Here is a 16,180-nt window from a genome sequence, read left to right on the forward strand (position 1 = left end):
CTAGAAAGAAGACAAGGTTTCGATGTAGCGATGAAAACTTGAGAAATTAACTAAGTAACATTCGTTACCATATAACTTCTTAAAACTCTTGTTGTGAACATTGTACCTTATCATCTTAAAAGGAGTTAACAACACCAAGAATGTGTCTTCTTCTTCTTTATCTCTAACCACATCAATGACTTGAAAATCACGTTTCCAGGACCCATAACCAACAGACGCCTCATATTTAGAGATCAAGCATGGGAAATCACGCAGAAGCGCATCAAGTTGTAGTTGATACTTGACAAACCACCCCGAATGATCCGTCATCATCTCGTACACATTCACGTGCAACACGTAATCTTCGCCATCCGTGTGAAATATTAAATGTAGACGACCTCTTGATTCCCCAAAATACATTATACTTGTTTCATAAGACATCATCTCCGCTGGGAAGGGAATCACTTGCAGCTGTTTAGCATCTAACTTGAAGTATAATAAATTATTTTGAGTAGAGGGAGCCCAATAAACGGCTCCATTCCAGTAAACCGGGTGGCGGAAGATGGGTTTTGGCATATAGAAAGATCCGAAGTAAGATTCGATACAAATCTTCCATTTCCTCGTATCAGACGAGTAGACTTGAATCTGAAACAAGTTTACGTATGGCGTTAAATCAAGAATACAAACAACTTTGTAGTGCATACAATGTGTTTGATGAAATGCTAGAGCCATAGAACAGACGCCTTTGGGGACAGATGGGATGATTTCCAACTGCTTGGTGGTGGGATTGAATACATAATGTCCATAAGCATGGTTGCGACGGGCATAACAAAGTAACAAACCGTTACAAGAATGCAGGATTTTGGCATTGGAATGATTAAAGTAGAAATCTAGACTACCGAAAGAAGGAGTGCTTGGGTTTTCAACGTCAAACGGGACATATATATCGCCAGTACGATGAGCAATAGATTCTGAAAAGATGAATTTATAATTGCTTGCAAAAAGACCATGAGATTTAGAAAGGTTATTATAATTATCATACCGGTGGGTGAAATGACTGTTAGTCAAAAGCAATCGCCAGTGTTTACATACGGATTTGAAACGAAGGATGGAGGCAGCGGGGAGGCGGATAAAGATTTCAGTTAAAAGGTCTTCGCTGGAACCGATCCGTGTTCCCGACTGATTCGATGATCTATGATCCATGGAAGACTGCAAGAAGCAAGTTTCTTTGATTTTGTCAATTAAAGATTGGAATCCTCCATGGAGGATGATCATTGATCAAACAAAGATTATCATAAACACCAAAGTTGTAAATTTGTGGCGGCAATTAGGATTGATTAACCCTAATCCATAGAGAGAGCCAAGGCAAGAAGACACTTGAGACCTCAAACTTATGTAAGATTAGCATAGTAGCCCTTACTGGTTTTTTACTTTTATTTTTATTTTTATAAGTCACACGAGTGTCAATATTGTTTTGTTCAAGTACCGTATGTTTTTTTTCAAGGATGTTAAATTCTTTTCTTTTCCAGTACCATATTTGCTTATTAAAACATATTAAACTGTTTATCATAAGTTATGCGAGTTCCGCTACTGTTTTAATCGTATATGTGTCTCGATACTGTCTTGAACGTCTCATAATTTACCTTTTATGTTTAGCGATGGTTTTTTAAAATATTTTTTATGAAATAAGTGTTACCAATACCATATTTAATATTTTACTACGTTAATTTTCTTATTATAAGCTATAAGAGTGTCGATACTGTTTTCTACGTTGACATATTACTTTTTTTTAAATTTAGTGTAGAGATTGTAACGAACTTAACACATAGCAAACGAATGCGTGTTAATTCACCGTCGCGGGGTACAAATTGAGTTACTATCAATATAGAAACGAGACTCGCGCATTCTTCCATCCTTTTGTTATTTCATACTCGAGTACTATGTTAAGATCGAAGCCTAAAAGTGATACACCAACTAGAACTTAAATACTTGGTCCAGATCAGTCAATAAATATCGGAACTCAAATATTTACTCCATATGGACATTTTGTACTTGTTAAGGACTTAAAGTGAACATTTTGTCCTTGTTAACAATTACCAATCTTATTACTAATAAATGGGCTGACTTAATTGGGTTTTAAAAAAATTAGCACATTGCTTAATTTGGGTCTACTCAAATTACACAACAAGTCAATATAGGTTGATTCAAATTAAATAACGGGTCAAAATGGGTAACTCGATAATACCTGCTAACGCCCATTGTTGTCACCATGAGCCGAGCTCGAGTCGAGCCAGGTGGTTTCGAGCTCGGGCTCGAAATTAAACGGACAACTCAACTAAGACTCTAACTCGATTTTGAAGTTAAACGAGATTAAGATCGAGCCTACGAGCCGAGCCATGATCGAGCCGAGCCTAGGTCGATTTTGGCTCGGTTACAAAAATGATCCAACTCACCTAGTTTTATTCGAGCTTTTAGCGAGCGAGCCCGAGCTTCGAGCCCCGAGCTTTTTGAACAGCCCTGCTGACAATCTACCGTTCGTCACCCCCAACGCATCTTAAAACGCCAATGCCGCCAGCGCCACCCTCCTACTGATGCAGCCACACCGCCATAGACACAACTACCACTACAACCACCACGTACACCATGGTCTTTGCCTTTAATTTGTTTACTGGAGCAAATATGCAGGGAGAATGGAGTTGAGTAAATGGCTATTGAATCGACTATTTTTTGTCTTAGTCCAGACCGAAATGATACATTATTAAAAGCAACTTGTTTTGACCCGAACCTAGTATGACCTGAACCCATTTTAACCTTACACCTAACCCAACCTGCGCGCTTCGCCAGACCGACAAGAACATCATATGCTTGAACAATTGGTATGGTTTCTGATTAACTACTTTATAACAAAACTTAAACATTCTCGTGATATCTAGATTATAGTGCAGTCACTGCACCACTGGCCATCACAAGTAAGTACATATTTTGAAAGTCTTTTTAGTAAATTTGGGATACCTGTTAGGTTTGTCAATTAATACGAGCAGTGAACTGGAAACCACAACAATCTTTCCATTGAGTTATGATCCAGAAAATAAGAATGATAATCTATTTTTCTTTTAAAATGGCAAAAATGATAATCGATAACCAAAGCATTCGGCATTGCTTTCGTGTTGATGTTCTTCATTTGACGTGTCTGTTCTTTTTGGCCTATAAACCTTTTTTACTGATCATGTTACCCACTCTTACCATGAAGAAACAGATATTGCACGGGTAATAATACTACTAATTCTAAAACAGAAAACCACACAATCTGGATACTAAAAAAGTGCATATTGTTATACAAAAATTAATAAGTAGATAGATAACATGTTCTAATAAGCAATCCCTACAGCCTGAACAACAGAGGTGAATAAAACAAACTAGCAGGCACCACCTTAATAAACCAATACTTTACTGAACATTTCAAAACACAAATAAACCTAATTGTCTTCTTGAAAGAAGACAAGGTTTCGATGTAACGATGAAAACTTGAGAGATGCAAGTTGTAGTTGTCACACCTATATAACTCCTTAAAACTCTTTGTGTGAACATTGTACCTTATCATCTTCCCTCGAGTTACCAGCACCAAGAATGTATCTTCTTCTTCTTTACCTCTAACCACATCAACGACTTGAAAACCATTTTGGTATAGATGTCCCATTCCCCAGAAATCACCATCACCTGGAGTCTTGTAATGAAGACGAACGCATGGAAAATCACGCAAAAGCTCGTAAAGTTGTACTCGATACTTGACGATCCACCCTGAATGATCCATCAACATCTCGTACACATTCACTTGCAAAACATATTCTTCCCCATCCGTGTGAAATATTAAATGCAGATGACCTCTCAATTCCCCAAAATACATTATATTTGTTTCATAAGACATCATCTCCACCGGTAAGGGCAACATTTGCAATTGTTCAGCATCTAATTTGAAGTACCATAAATTATTTTGACAAGAGGAAGCCCAATAAACGGTTCCATTCCAGTAAACCGGGTTGTCAAAAATAGCTTTTGGCGCATAGAAAAAATTAATACAAATTTTCCACTTCCTCGTATTAGATGAGTATACTTGAATCTGGCAAAATTCCTTGCTAGGATCTAAACCAAGAATACAAACAACTTTGTAGTGTTTTTGATCAAATGCCAGAGCCATAAAACGGATGGCTTTGGGGAGCGTTGGGATGATTGACAATTTCTTGGTGGCAGGATTGAAAACATAATATTCACTAGCACCATTAATGTGAATGGTAAAACAAAGTAATAAACCATTACAAGAGTGCGCGATTCTGACACCTGAATGATTAAAGTAGAAATCAAGACTACGAAAAGGAGGAGTGCTTCTGTTTTCAACATCAAGCGGGACATATATATCGCCAGCAAGATGAGCATCAGATTTTAAATAACGGGTTAAATGAGGGCGACCAAAAAGACGAGGAGTTTTAGAAAGGTTATTATTATCATACCGGTGGGTTAAATGACTGTTACTCAAAAGCAATCGCCATTGTTTAGATACGGATTTGAAACGAAGAATGGAGGTAACAGGAAGCCGGATAAGGATCTCGGTTAAAAGGTCTTCGTTAGAACCGATTAATGCTCCTGATTGAGTCGATTGATGATGATCAGAATCCTCCATGGAAGCCTGGGAGAAGCAGGTTTTAAGGGTTTTGTTTGATTTGCTGGCCACTTCTGCGTTGGAAGCAATTATTGTTCCAAATAGTTTATTCGAATCCTCCATAGAAGATTATCATAAGCACCAAAGTACTCCTTGATAAACCCTAATGGCAAGAAGACACTTGAGACCTCCAACTTATAAAAGATGAGTATTGTAGTCCTTCAAGTTCAACGCACGTTGACTGAACGGCAACAAAATATTCAAAGATTGCTAAGTGATATATAAAAAAAATTACTCATATTCTACCCAAAAAGTTTTTTGGTTTACGGATTTCTTTTCATGTAATTTGCTATTATGGTACATGTGGTTTGTTGATTGTAACTCTTAAGGTCCAATCATTAAACCCTTTTAACAATTTTAGTCATTAAAGTTTCTATTTATAACGATTTCAGTCCAATTGACAAACACCGTCCAACTTATCCGTTAAAACCCCTCATGCTTGCCCAACAGGACCCCATAGTAATAACAAAGAATGTGCTAAACTATTCGCAGGAGTAGAAACTGCGGCGGTTAAGAAATTGCAGCATTTCAAATAGGAACTGGTCAATCCATGAGTATACCATGAAGTTACAAAGGTTGTACCCGTGAACCAACCCCCTACGGCGAAATAGGCACAAGGAAAGAGCAATAGGCCGGACCAACCTACAAAAACGAAACGGTCCCTACGTAACCAATCATCCGTGAGAGGTATTTTCATCCACCCATATTTCTCTTTTTATTCATGTGATCATCCTCATTATGTTAATATTAGAGATTATATTTATATTTACTGGAAGTATATTTCATATCAATTATATGTTTAGAAGATATGGTTAGATATTTGTTTTGATTTATCTCTTTGTATGTTTTCCCTATTGTAAAGACGGGTTTATTTCATTGGGATGCCATAAACACTTTTAGTTAAAACTTCATAGCCATCAAAATCCTTCCACCACCACCATAAATTCGGCCACAAGCCGAAAGCGATTTGGGGGCCTTATGGCCAGTACCCATACAAACAACCATGGTGTCGAATGTGTGGTGGTGCTGCGAAACAAACGATAACGATGGCTTCCTAACAGTCCCCAACGACCTTAGAGGACTAAACGGTAATACTACAATGTAGACGATGGCGTTGGTGTGAACAAGTTGGAGAGTGGTGGCAGCTAGGGATCAGAGACGGCGGATGAACCTGCGGGGTGTCACTGTTGTGCACTTCCCTAGATTAAATTAACACATTCCAGATAGTGGATCGAATAATGTCCACAATGGCTAGGGTTTAGAGATCGTTTACCGACGAAATATGTTTTTCCAGAGAAGAGTTTTCACGGACTAATAGTTTTTTGATGACAGTGACCTAGGTTATTCAATCATAATTCCTGGTGATCTGGGGAGCTTTCTTGCGAATCCCGCATTTACAACGAACTAGGTCCGAATAGTGATAAAACTTCATGCGAGCTTCGTTTTCTCTATAAGGCCCTTAAATCGATTTGCAGGAATGGAATCCTAATGAACGAAAATACCCCTCAAACGGGCGTACATGGGATTTTAACAAAAAAAATTGGATGGTGTTTATCATTTTTATTAAAATTGTTACATATTAAAACTTTAGTGATTCAAATTGTTAAGGGGTTGACGATTGGACCAAAATAGTTAAAATTAACAAACCACATTCACTACTAGAAAATGAGACATTTTTCTACAACAGATTTCGTAGGAGAACCCACTTCTAACAATTTTCCAACAAAATGGGTACGTTGGACAAACATATGCCTGAAAACCATTTTCAACCGTTTTCCAACAACATTTCTAACAAAATTGCAACAAAAATATGTTAGTGCAAACTTTCTACTGCTTTCCTACAAAAATATTTGCTACAACATTCCAACGAAATTCTAACAAAAAAATTAATTTTAACAAAAAATAAATACAAAAATGCAATATAAATTCCAAATAAAATCTTATAGAAAAATTGTGTTGTCACGGTGCTGTTGCAATATTGTAGCAAAACTATGGCTAGCATTTTTTTAAAATGTCGTTTAAAATTTATTGGAATTACTTGTCGTAGGAAATTTGTATGAACGTTTTGTAGAAAATGTATTGTTTTCTAGTAGTGGCAATATCTGCACGTGGTCTGCGCGACACAGACAAAAGAAACTGCGCAGACGTTTTTTAAAAAAACAAACACCACCTAAGTCTAGTACAATGAATACAACCTACTACATCACAATATTTAAATATACTTTTTACTTTTTTCAGTATATATTTATTTTAAAAACAATATATATATATATATATATATATATATATATATATATATATATATATATAAGAAAAGTGTGATTTTGCGACATATGCATGACACATCATCATAACTCTAACGAAGTTAAATTTCTGTTAGTCACGACTCGTTTATACATATATATTAATAGATAAAACCGTCAGCGCTCAACTCATTAGTTGAGAATGTTATTTTGCCAATAATCCATAATTAAGATTATTTAAATTCAATTTACCTGTATTTTTTGATCCATTTTCCTATTCTAAGGTGATTGATTTTCTTTGTCTCCAACCAGTGGCGGATCCAGGATTTTCATCCAATGGGATCCCTTTTTTTCCGTGTACATTATTCACTACCAGCATTAGAATTTTTGAGGCAGTCGTCGTTTCGGTCGGTTGAGGCGAGTGTTGTTTAAATAATGTAAAGACTCAAACTTTCTTTCTAACTTATCTAACTTTCCTTAAATTGTTTGTTGATTTCTATAACATTATCTTTGAAGAATTTCTTTTAAACTAAATAAAACCTTAAGTTTAAATTAGAATTTAATAAAAAAACACATAAAATAATTGCTTTTAAACCAAATAAAACCCTAAGTTTTATATAAAATTTAGAAATACTCAATAAAAATGTAGAAAAACGTAAATAAGCTTTGCTTTTAAACAAAATTAAAAACTATGTTTTAATTAAAAATTAGAAAATAAAAATAAAAATGTTGAAACCATCCTTAAAAACACTATGTTTTAGTTAAAAATTAGAAAAACAAAATAAAAATGTTGAAAACCACCCTTGGTGAAACTTGAACTTGTTACATTTGGGTTGGAAGATAAATGATATGCCACTACACTAAAGAAAACTTTAATACAATGGGTTCCACCTAAGTATTTTTATGGGGTCCTTCAAAAAACTAATCTATCGTCTCTACTAGATTTTTAAAAGCGATTGGTGTCTCGGGACCCCGATCCCACTAAGGTGGGTCCGCCCCTGTCTCCAACTTCACATGGAGACTATGTGATAAGTAGCTTTATAGTGGCCTCCACTTATTTCTAATTTTAGTGAGAGCTTATCAAAAACTTATCACACTTGTTATCTACCAACAGTCCAACACTGCTGCATCGTCTCAGTTTGCTCTTTATTATTTGAGCGGTTTTTCTGGTAAAGATTTGGTCATTCCAATGACACTCTGCTACATTCATAGTAGTGGTTTTAACACATGTAATAAGATGTTGCACCATGATTTTCAGCTAGCCAAACAAATTAATATGGCACCATCATCAAGATTTCAAAAACCTATTCTACAACACATTTGTCAAACAGAACAAAATAACGCCAGAACAGCTTCTTGCTCATCAGTCATAAATTTGGATACAACAATGTGCATATTGTCGTATGAAAACCAATAATTAGATTTTTTTTCCTTTTTGCACAGCAAGAACACAAACTAATAAACAGAGGCGCACAAACAAACTAACAAAAATTCCAATTATGCCAAAATATAAACTTTCAAGTAAATAAACATCCATTTCTCCATAAACAAAGTTTTCAACAAACACAAATTACTAAACCTTCCAGTTTTACCATCAATATAGTACCAGATGTCCAGATATAAACTAATACTTTAAAACACATTCAAACACCTTAAGAGAAAAAACATAAACAAACCTGGTTGTCTTCTAGACAGAAGACAAGGTTTCGATGTAACGATGGAAACCTGAGAGATGCAAGTTGTAGTTTTCGCACCTATATAACTCCTTAAAACTCTTTTTATGAACATTATACCTTATCATCTTCCTGTTAGATGACAACACCACGAATGTATCATCTTCTTCTTTACCTCTAACCACATCAACGACATCAAAATCATTTTGGTGTGGATATTCCACTTCCCCGAAATCATCCAGAATCTGATATTGAGAGACCAGGCACGGAAAATCATGCAGAAGCCCATCGAGTTGTACTCGATACTTGACAAGCCACCCTGAACGATCCTTCAGCATCTCATACACATTAACACGCAAAATATGTTCTTCGCCATCTGTGTTAAATATTAAATGTAGATGACCTCTCGATTCCCCAAAATACATTATACTTCTTTCATAAGGCATCATCTCCACCGGTAAGGGCAGCATTTTCAACTGTTCATCATCTAATTTGAGGTACAAGAAATTACTGCTAGTACTACGATAATCGGGTGCCCAATAAACGGCTCCATTACAGTAAACCGGGTACTCGTACTTGGATATCTGCGCAGAGAAAGATTCGACACAAATCTTCCATGTCCTTGTATCAGACGAGTAGACTTGAATCTGAAACAAGTCCCCGTCAGGCTCTAAAGCACGAATACAAACAATTTTGTAGCACACACATTCCGTTTGATGAAACGCTAGAGCCATAGAACGGATATTTTTCGGGACGGATGGGATGAGTGCCCGTTGCTTGGTGGTGGGATTGAAAACATAATATTCACCAGCACCATTTTGAAAGGTATAACAAAGTAATAAACCGTTACAAGATTGCACGATAGTGACACGGGAACGATTAAAGTAGAAATCTAGACCACGACTACCGAAAGGATTAGTGCTTTTGTTTTCAACATCAAATGGGACATATATATCGCCAACATTAGTAGCTTTAGATGTTGAAAAGTTGATTTTATAAGTGATTGCAAAAAGACCAAGAGATCTAGGAGGGTTAATTTTATCATACCGGTGGGTGAAGTGTTTGTGACTCAAAAGCAACCGCCGGTGTTTACATGCAGATTTGAACGAAGGATGGAGGTAACTGGGACCCGGATAAGGATTTCGGTTAAAAGGTCTTCGTTGGAACCGATTCGTGTTCCCGACTGAGTGGATTGATGATCCATGGCCCTCGACACTTTTAGGGTTCCAGATTGATGACTGGAATCCTCCATGGTAATGATCATTTGAATATTATCATAAACACTAGAGTTATTATTAACCCTAAACCGTCAAGAGAGAGTCAAGACGACACTTGAGACCTCAAACTTGTGTATGCTTAGCATATTAGCCCTTCAACGTTGACTGAACGGCAGTAAATTATTAAAAGATTGCTAATTGAGTTATAAAAATTACTCTTGTATTCTATACATGTAACATGCCCGTGTCTACGTTTGTTAAATAAAAGATAAAAAGTAATTTTGCCAAAGCGAAAACACATGTGGCACACATGGTTGAATAGTGAAAATGATATAATTCACAAAAGTTCTTGCGCTCAAGAATTCCTCTTAGGCTCAAGAATTCCTGTATAGCTTAATCTACACAATAAAAGCTTTACTTTGAGGAGGTTTTACCCGTGAAAACGCTTTTAATGGAACTTTAGCTTTAGCTTATCGTGACCAAGAAACCACATGTTTCGCTTGCTAGTCTCCGACTTATCAATTTATCCAATAATATCTTTTAAATGAATCCGATTATTGCAATTGCTCAGGATACCCTTTATAGTTTCTAGGTTCTGTTTCTTGATTCAAGATCCCTCTTACTAAGAAAATCTATAACAATAAACTCATACAAACCGTCACGTCATCGTCACATCATATTTCAAACTTTTCTCAAAAATCTTATTTTCTTCCAAAACAACAAACCTCCACAAACCACAATAAAAATATTAAAATTATAAATATGTGTGCATGTGAGAGAAATGACCATATCATTAGATTGTTTCTAGTTTGCTTCTACAAACTTCCTACAAACTTTAAAGACAAATTCTACCTTCACAACAAGGAGATTTGTGATTAAAAAGTTTGCCTCTTGCCACATGGATTCAAGCCTTGGGTTTTGTAGCCTATTGTGGTTACTCTAACTGGAATCATAGAATTACTAGATCTGTTCCGTCCTAAATGGAAATGGGCTTGGGTTATGAACTTATAATCTATAATATGCCATTTTATATGTATATGGTTACAATTATCTCCATTCCCAATACGCCTATGATGTAGCATTTGACGAGCTATTAGTTAGTGTGTATCATATATCTTATTAAAATAGAGTACGACTTGGATCAACTAGAAGATGTATGCTTAAAAGTATTTGCCCCGAGGATGCTCCTAGAATAAGGCGTTCGTGGGCCTTTCTATTTGATTGTATTAAAAGACCCAATTCATCATCTTTAGCAGAAAGATGAATATTCTTTGCTCATTATCAGACAATCACTTATTCACAAACTTCGTGTGGGACTGATAGTTTTCATTTACCATCTAAGACTAAAAGGTATGGATACCATATTGCTTGCTACTTTATAATGTCACGTGAGCGCCACATCATACCTCACTTCTCTCTACTATCTTTCACAATACCATGGAAATGGTTACCAATTCACCAATATACCATATTTCTCTTTTTTTTCACCAATATACCACGATTTAATACAAATCTTCCACTTCCTCGTATTAGACGAGTATACTTGAATCTGGCAAAAGTCCTTGCTAGGATCTAAACCAAGAATACAAACAACTTTGTAGTGTTTTTGATCGAATGCCAGAACCATAAAACGGATGGCTTTGGGGAGTGTTGGGATGATTGACAATTGCTTGGTGGTAGGATTGAAAACATAATATTCACTAGCACCATGAATGTGAATGGTAAAACAAAGTAATAAACCGTTACAAGAGTGCGCGATTTTGACACCAGAATGATTAAAGTAGAAATCAAGACTACGGAAAGGAGGAGTGCTTCTGATTTCAACATCAAGCGGGACATAAATATCGCCAGCAAGATGAGCATCAGATTTTAAATAACGGGTTAAATGAGGGCGACCAAAAAGACGAGGAGTTTTAGAAAGGTTATTATTATCATACCGGTGGGTTAAATGACTGTTACTCAAAAGCAATCGCCAGTGTTTAGATACGGATTTGAAACGAAGGATGGAGGTAACAGGAAGCCGGATAAGGATCTCGGTGTTGGAACCGATTAATGCTCCTGATTGAGTCGATTAATGATAATCAGAATCCTCCATGGAAGCCTGGGAGAAGCAGGTTTTAAGGGTTTTGTTTGATTTGTTGGCCACTTCTGCGTTGGAAGCAATTATTGTTCCAGATTGTTGATTCGAAGCCTCCATACAAAGTTTATCATAAGCACCGAAGTTGTTAATTTGATTAAGCGTACTCCTTGACAAACCCTAATGGCAAGAAGACACTTAGAGACCTCCAACTTATGAAAGTTGAGTATTGTAATACGTTGACGAACGGCAGCAAAATATTCGAAGATTGCTAATTGATATATAAAAAAAATTACTCATATCCTACATTCCTACCTACTGTTTTAAAAACCGGTTCAAACCGGCCAGTTAAACCGAATTTCACACAGTATGGCGGTATTTTAAGTCCAATATTTTTTTCATCGGTTTGCTAGAACATTGTATCGGCGGTTTTTGTCTAAAATACCGGTTTTTACCGGCAAACCGGTTTTAAGCCCGAGAAATTTTTGATATTTGTAACCCACATTTTTTTCAAAATATTTTTAACCTAACAATTAACATTCAAACGTGTAAATTTTATAACTATTTTTTTAGATTGAGTGCTTTTGCATTATTTATTTAATATGCATAACTTTTGGACTATTTTTGTTTATAGGAATCATTTAGTTTTGGGTTATTCTTTGATTGAATTTACATTTATAGGAAATTATAAGGTAAACTAGTTAACCGGTTGAATCTCCCGGTATAACCCGGTTCAACCGGTTGTACCATTTTTAGTTCAATCCGGTACAAATAAAATACCGGTTTTTAAAACATTGATTCTACCCAAAAAGTTTTTTGGTTTACGGATATCTTTTCATGTTTTCTATTTTGATACATGTGGTTTGTTGATTGTAACTCTTAAGGTCCAATCATTAAACCCTTTTAACAATTTTAGTCATTAAAGTTTCAATTGATAACGATTTAGTCTAATTGACCAACATTGTCTAACTTATCCCTTAAAACCCCTCATGTTTGCCCCACGTGAGGGGTATTTCCATCCATCCATGTTTCTCTTTTTATTCACGTGATCATCCTCATTTTGTTAATCTTAGAGATTATACTTATATTTATTAGCATTATATTTCATATCAATTATATGTTTAGAAGATATGGTTAGATATTAGATTTGTTATAATTTAAAAGAGTTAAGTGTCACTTTAATACCTCTGGTTTGTTCAATTATCCAACTTTGGTACCGGTTTTAAATTTATTGCAAATGGCTACCTCATTTTTCTCAAACTTGCCATTTTAGTACTTTTTCTAACTCCGTTTAACTTTTGTCCATTAAATGAGGGGTAATTCGATAACTTTGTTATTTTATTTATTTCTTTTCTTTTAAAACTGTCTTCCTCTCTTTTGATTATCTTACTTTTTTTCTAACCCTTGTACTTCAATCTTTTATGCCATCTTCTCTAAATTTATGAATAACATCTAATATTTAAAACATGAAAAGAATAGATAGAACATGTCATCTTCAAGCCTTCATCACCACCATGAACACCCGGCCACCTCCACCCTCGTCACCACCATGGACCGTCGGCCACCTCCACCATAGCCTGTGACGAGAGAGGAGGATTACAATCATCTTTCTCTTTGTCTGTCACCACCACCACCACCACCACAGTTGCAGGTTTTCCAGCGAGAAAACGACCACAAGAGTTGTCGATTCCGACACCCTATCCCGTTTTCGAAACTAGATTAGAGTTTTTAATGAGTATGCGGTGGTTTTTGGCTAGATCTGGTGTGGAGAAAGAGAGACAGAGGCCGGCGATGGTGGAGGTCGGAGATGGTGGCTACCGGTGATGGTGATGACCTACGGTGGTTAGTAGTTGTTGATGGTGGCATCACAACTTGATCTTCAATCTTGGTTTAATCTTCAATCTGGAGTAAAAGGGGATTTAGGGTTTTGAAAGAATTAAAAGGGGGAAGACCTTTAAAGAAAAGGAAAATATAAATAAAATAGTGAAGTTACTAAATTACCCTCGATTTAACGGACAAGGTTAGACGGGGTTAGAAAAAAGTACTAAAATGGCAAGTTTGAGAAAAGTGAGGTAGCCATTTGCAATAAATTTAAAATCGGTACCAAAGTTACGTAATTAGACAAACCACATGCACTAAAATGACACTTAACTCTTATCTCTTTATATTTTTTCCACTGTATAAAGGGGTTTAGTTTTCAATAGTCATCATGAAGTATTGAGATACCACAAACACTTTTAGTTAAAACTCCAAAACCATTGAATCCTTCCACCACCATAAATCTGCCACCGGCCGAAAAGTTATTTGGGGCCTTACGGTGGGCACCCGTACAAACAACCATGACGTCAACTGTGTGGTGGTGCTGCAAAACAAACGCTAATGATGGCTTCCTAACAGACCCAGTCGACCTCAGAGGACTAAATGGTAATACTACAATGAAGATGGCGGATGAACCAGCGGGGTGTCACAATCGTGCACTTCCCTAGATTAAATTAACACATTTCAGACAGTGGATCGAATAATGCCGACAATAGCTAGGGTTTAGAGATCGTTTACCGACAAAATATGTTTTTCCAGAGAAGAGTTCACGGACCAATAGATTTTCGATGATCGGTGACCTGGGTTATTCAATCACAATTCTTGGTGATCTGAAGAGCTTTCCTGGGAATCCCGCATTTCCGGCAAACCATGTCCAAATAGTGATACAACTTCATGCGAGCTTTTCTTTCCGCTATAAGGCCCCTAAATCGATTTGCATGAATGATGATGGTGGGTGGGGGGATATTTTGAAATAAGAGTGAACGAAAATACCCCTCAAACGGGGCATGCATGAAGTTTTAACAAATAAATTGGATGGTGTTTATCAATTTGACTAAAATTATTACATATTAAAACTTTAGTGATTCAAATTGTTAAGGTGGACCAAAATGGTTAAAATTAACAAACCACATGCATTACTAGAAAATGAGGTATTTTTCTATGACGGATTTCGTAGGAAATTTGTTGGAAAACCAACTTTCTAACATTTTTCCAGCGTCATTTTTCCAGCAAAAATGTTACGTTGGAAAATTATATGCTTAAAAATCATTTTTAACCGTTTTTCAACAACTTTTCTAACAAAAATGCTATAAACATATGTTGTTGCAAACTTCCTACAACTTTCCTACAAAATGTTTGCTACAACATTCCAACGGAATTCTAACAAAAAAATTAATTTTAACAATAAATAAATAATTTTTAATTTTAACAATAAATAAATAATTTTTATTGGAAAGTTAGTAACAATATTGTGTTGTCACAATGTTGTTGCAATATTGTAGAAAAATTATGGCTAGTTTTTTTTTTTTTATGTTAAAATGTCGTTTGAAATTTATTGGAATTACTTGTAGTAGGAAATTTGTAGAAAAATGTATTGTTTTCTATTAGTGATGGACCAAAATAGTCATTCCACTTATTTTTAATTATAAAGTTTTTCGTATTGTTTCTAAGAATTCATTTTATTATTATGGAATATACCTTATTAGTAAAATTATTTAATAAAAACAAATTACAAAACGAGACTTTTGGTGATGTGCTTGTTTGTGAAACTGCAGGTACGAGGACAATCCTTATGAAGAGTAAAATATTTTACTTCCCTTCATTTCATTTCATGCATGAGACTATAAGGCAATGTTTGTTTTTTTAGAGATAAAATGTCTTCAGTTTTCGTACTATATCTGCAAACATCTGTGGAAAAAGAGGTGGATCAAACATCTTTAGTATGCAAGAAAAAACCTGTTTGTTTTTTAACATCTGTAGACTACTAAAATAAACTGCTAATGGTGTACGAACGGTGGTAGTAGGTGGCGATGGTGGTGGAAGGTGGTCGTGGACGGTGGTGATGGACAATGGTGGATAGTGGTGGTGGTGGGTGATGGTGGTAAACAATGGTGGTAGGTGGCAGACGATGGGTGGTGGTGGTAGACAATGGACGGTGGTGGTAACGGATGATGGATTGTGGTGGCGTTGGTGTTTAACCCTACGCAAACCTTATAATATCTTAGAAGTTGATGAGCCAAGTATGCACCACGATGAGTTCGCGCAAACATTTTTTTAATGAAATATCTTCGAAAAAACCAACAATATGCAAAAGGCAATATCTGAGCGTGGCCTGCGCGAAGTAGACAAAAGAGCTTGCGCAGACGTTTTTTAGACGTTTATAGTGGCCTCCACTTATTTCTAAATTTAGTGAGAGCTTATCAAAAACTTATCACACTTTTTATCTACCAACAGTCCAA

The 16,180-nt window shown here is 35.9% G+C and overlaps 3 protein-coding genes across 3 annotated transcripts; all 3 read right to left on the minus strand.

Annotated features, from left to right (window-relative positions):
• LOC143623141 (F-box protein At5g07610-like) lies at positions 1-1,206 on the minus strand. The gene has a single exon (XM_077094115.1). It carries the CDS (start codon positions 1,180-1,182, stop codon positions 1-3), a length of 1,182 nt encoding a protein of 393 aa, XP_076950230.1. The 5' UTR covers positions 1,183-1,206.
• A 2,155-nt stretch (positions 1,207-3,361) lies between these two features.
• On the minus strand, positions 3,362-4,964 carry LOC143623142 (F-box protein At5g07610-like). The gene has a single exon (XM_077094116.1). The coding sequence runs from the start codon at positions 4,754-4,756 to the stop codon at positions 3,362-3,364; it is 1,395 nt and encodes a 464-aa protein (XP_076950231.1). The 5' UTR covers positions 4,757-4,964.
• Positions 4,965-8,623: 3,659 nt separating this feature from the next.
• Positions 8,624-9,343, minus strand: LOC143623143 (F-box protein At5g07610-like). Its single transcript, XM_077094117.1, has one exon. It carries the CDS (start codon positions 9,341-9,343, stop codon positions 8,624-8,626), a length of 720 nt encoding a protein of 239 aa, XP_076950232.1.
• Between the last annotated feature and the right edge of the window lie 6,837 nt (positions 9,344-16,180).

Source organism: Bidens hawaiensis, unplaced genomic scaffold (assembly GCF_021521415.1).
Source record: "Bidens hawaiensis isolate Kalapana, Puna unplaced genomic scaffold, B.hawaiensis_p1.1 tig00003356_1, whole genome shotgun sequence".
NCBI lineage: Eukaryota > Viridiplantae > Streptophyta > Magnoliopsida > Asterales > Asteraceae > Bidens > Bidens hawaiensis.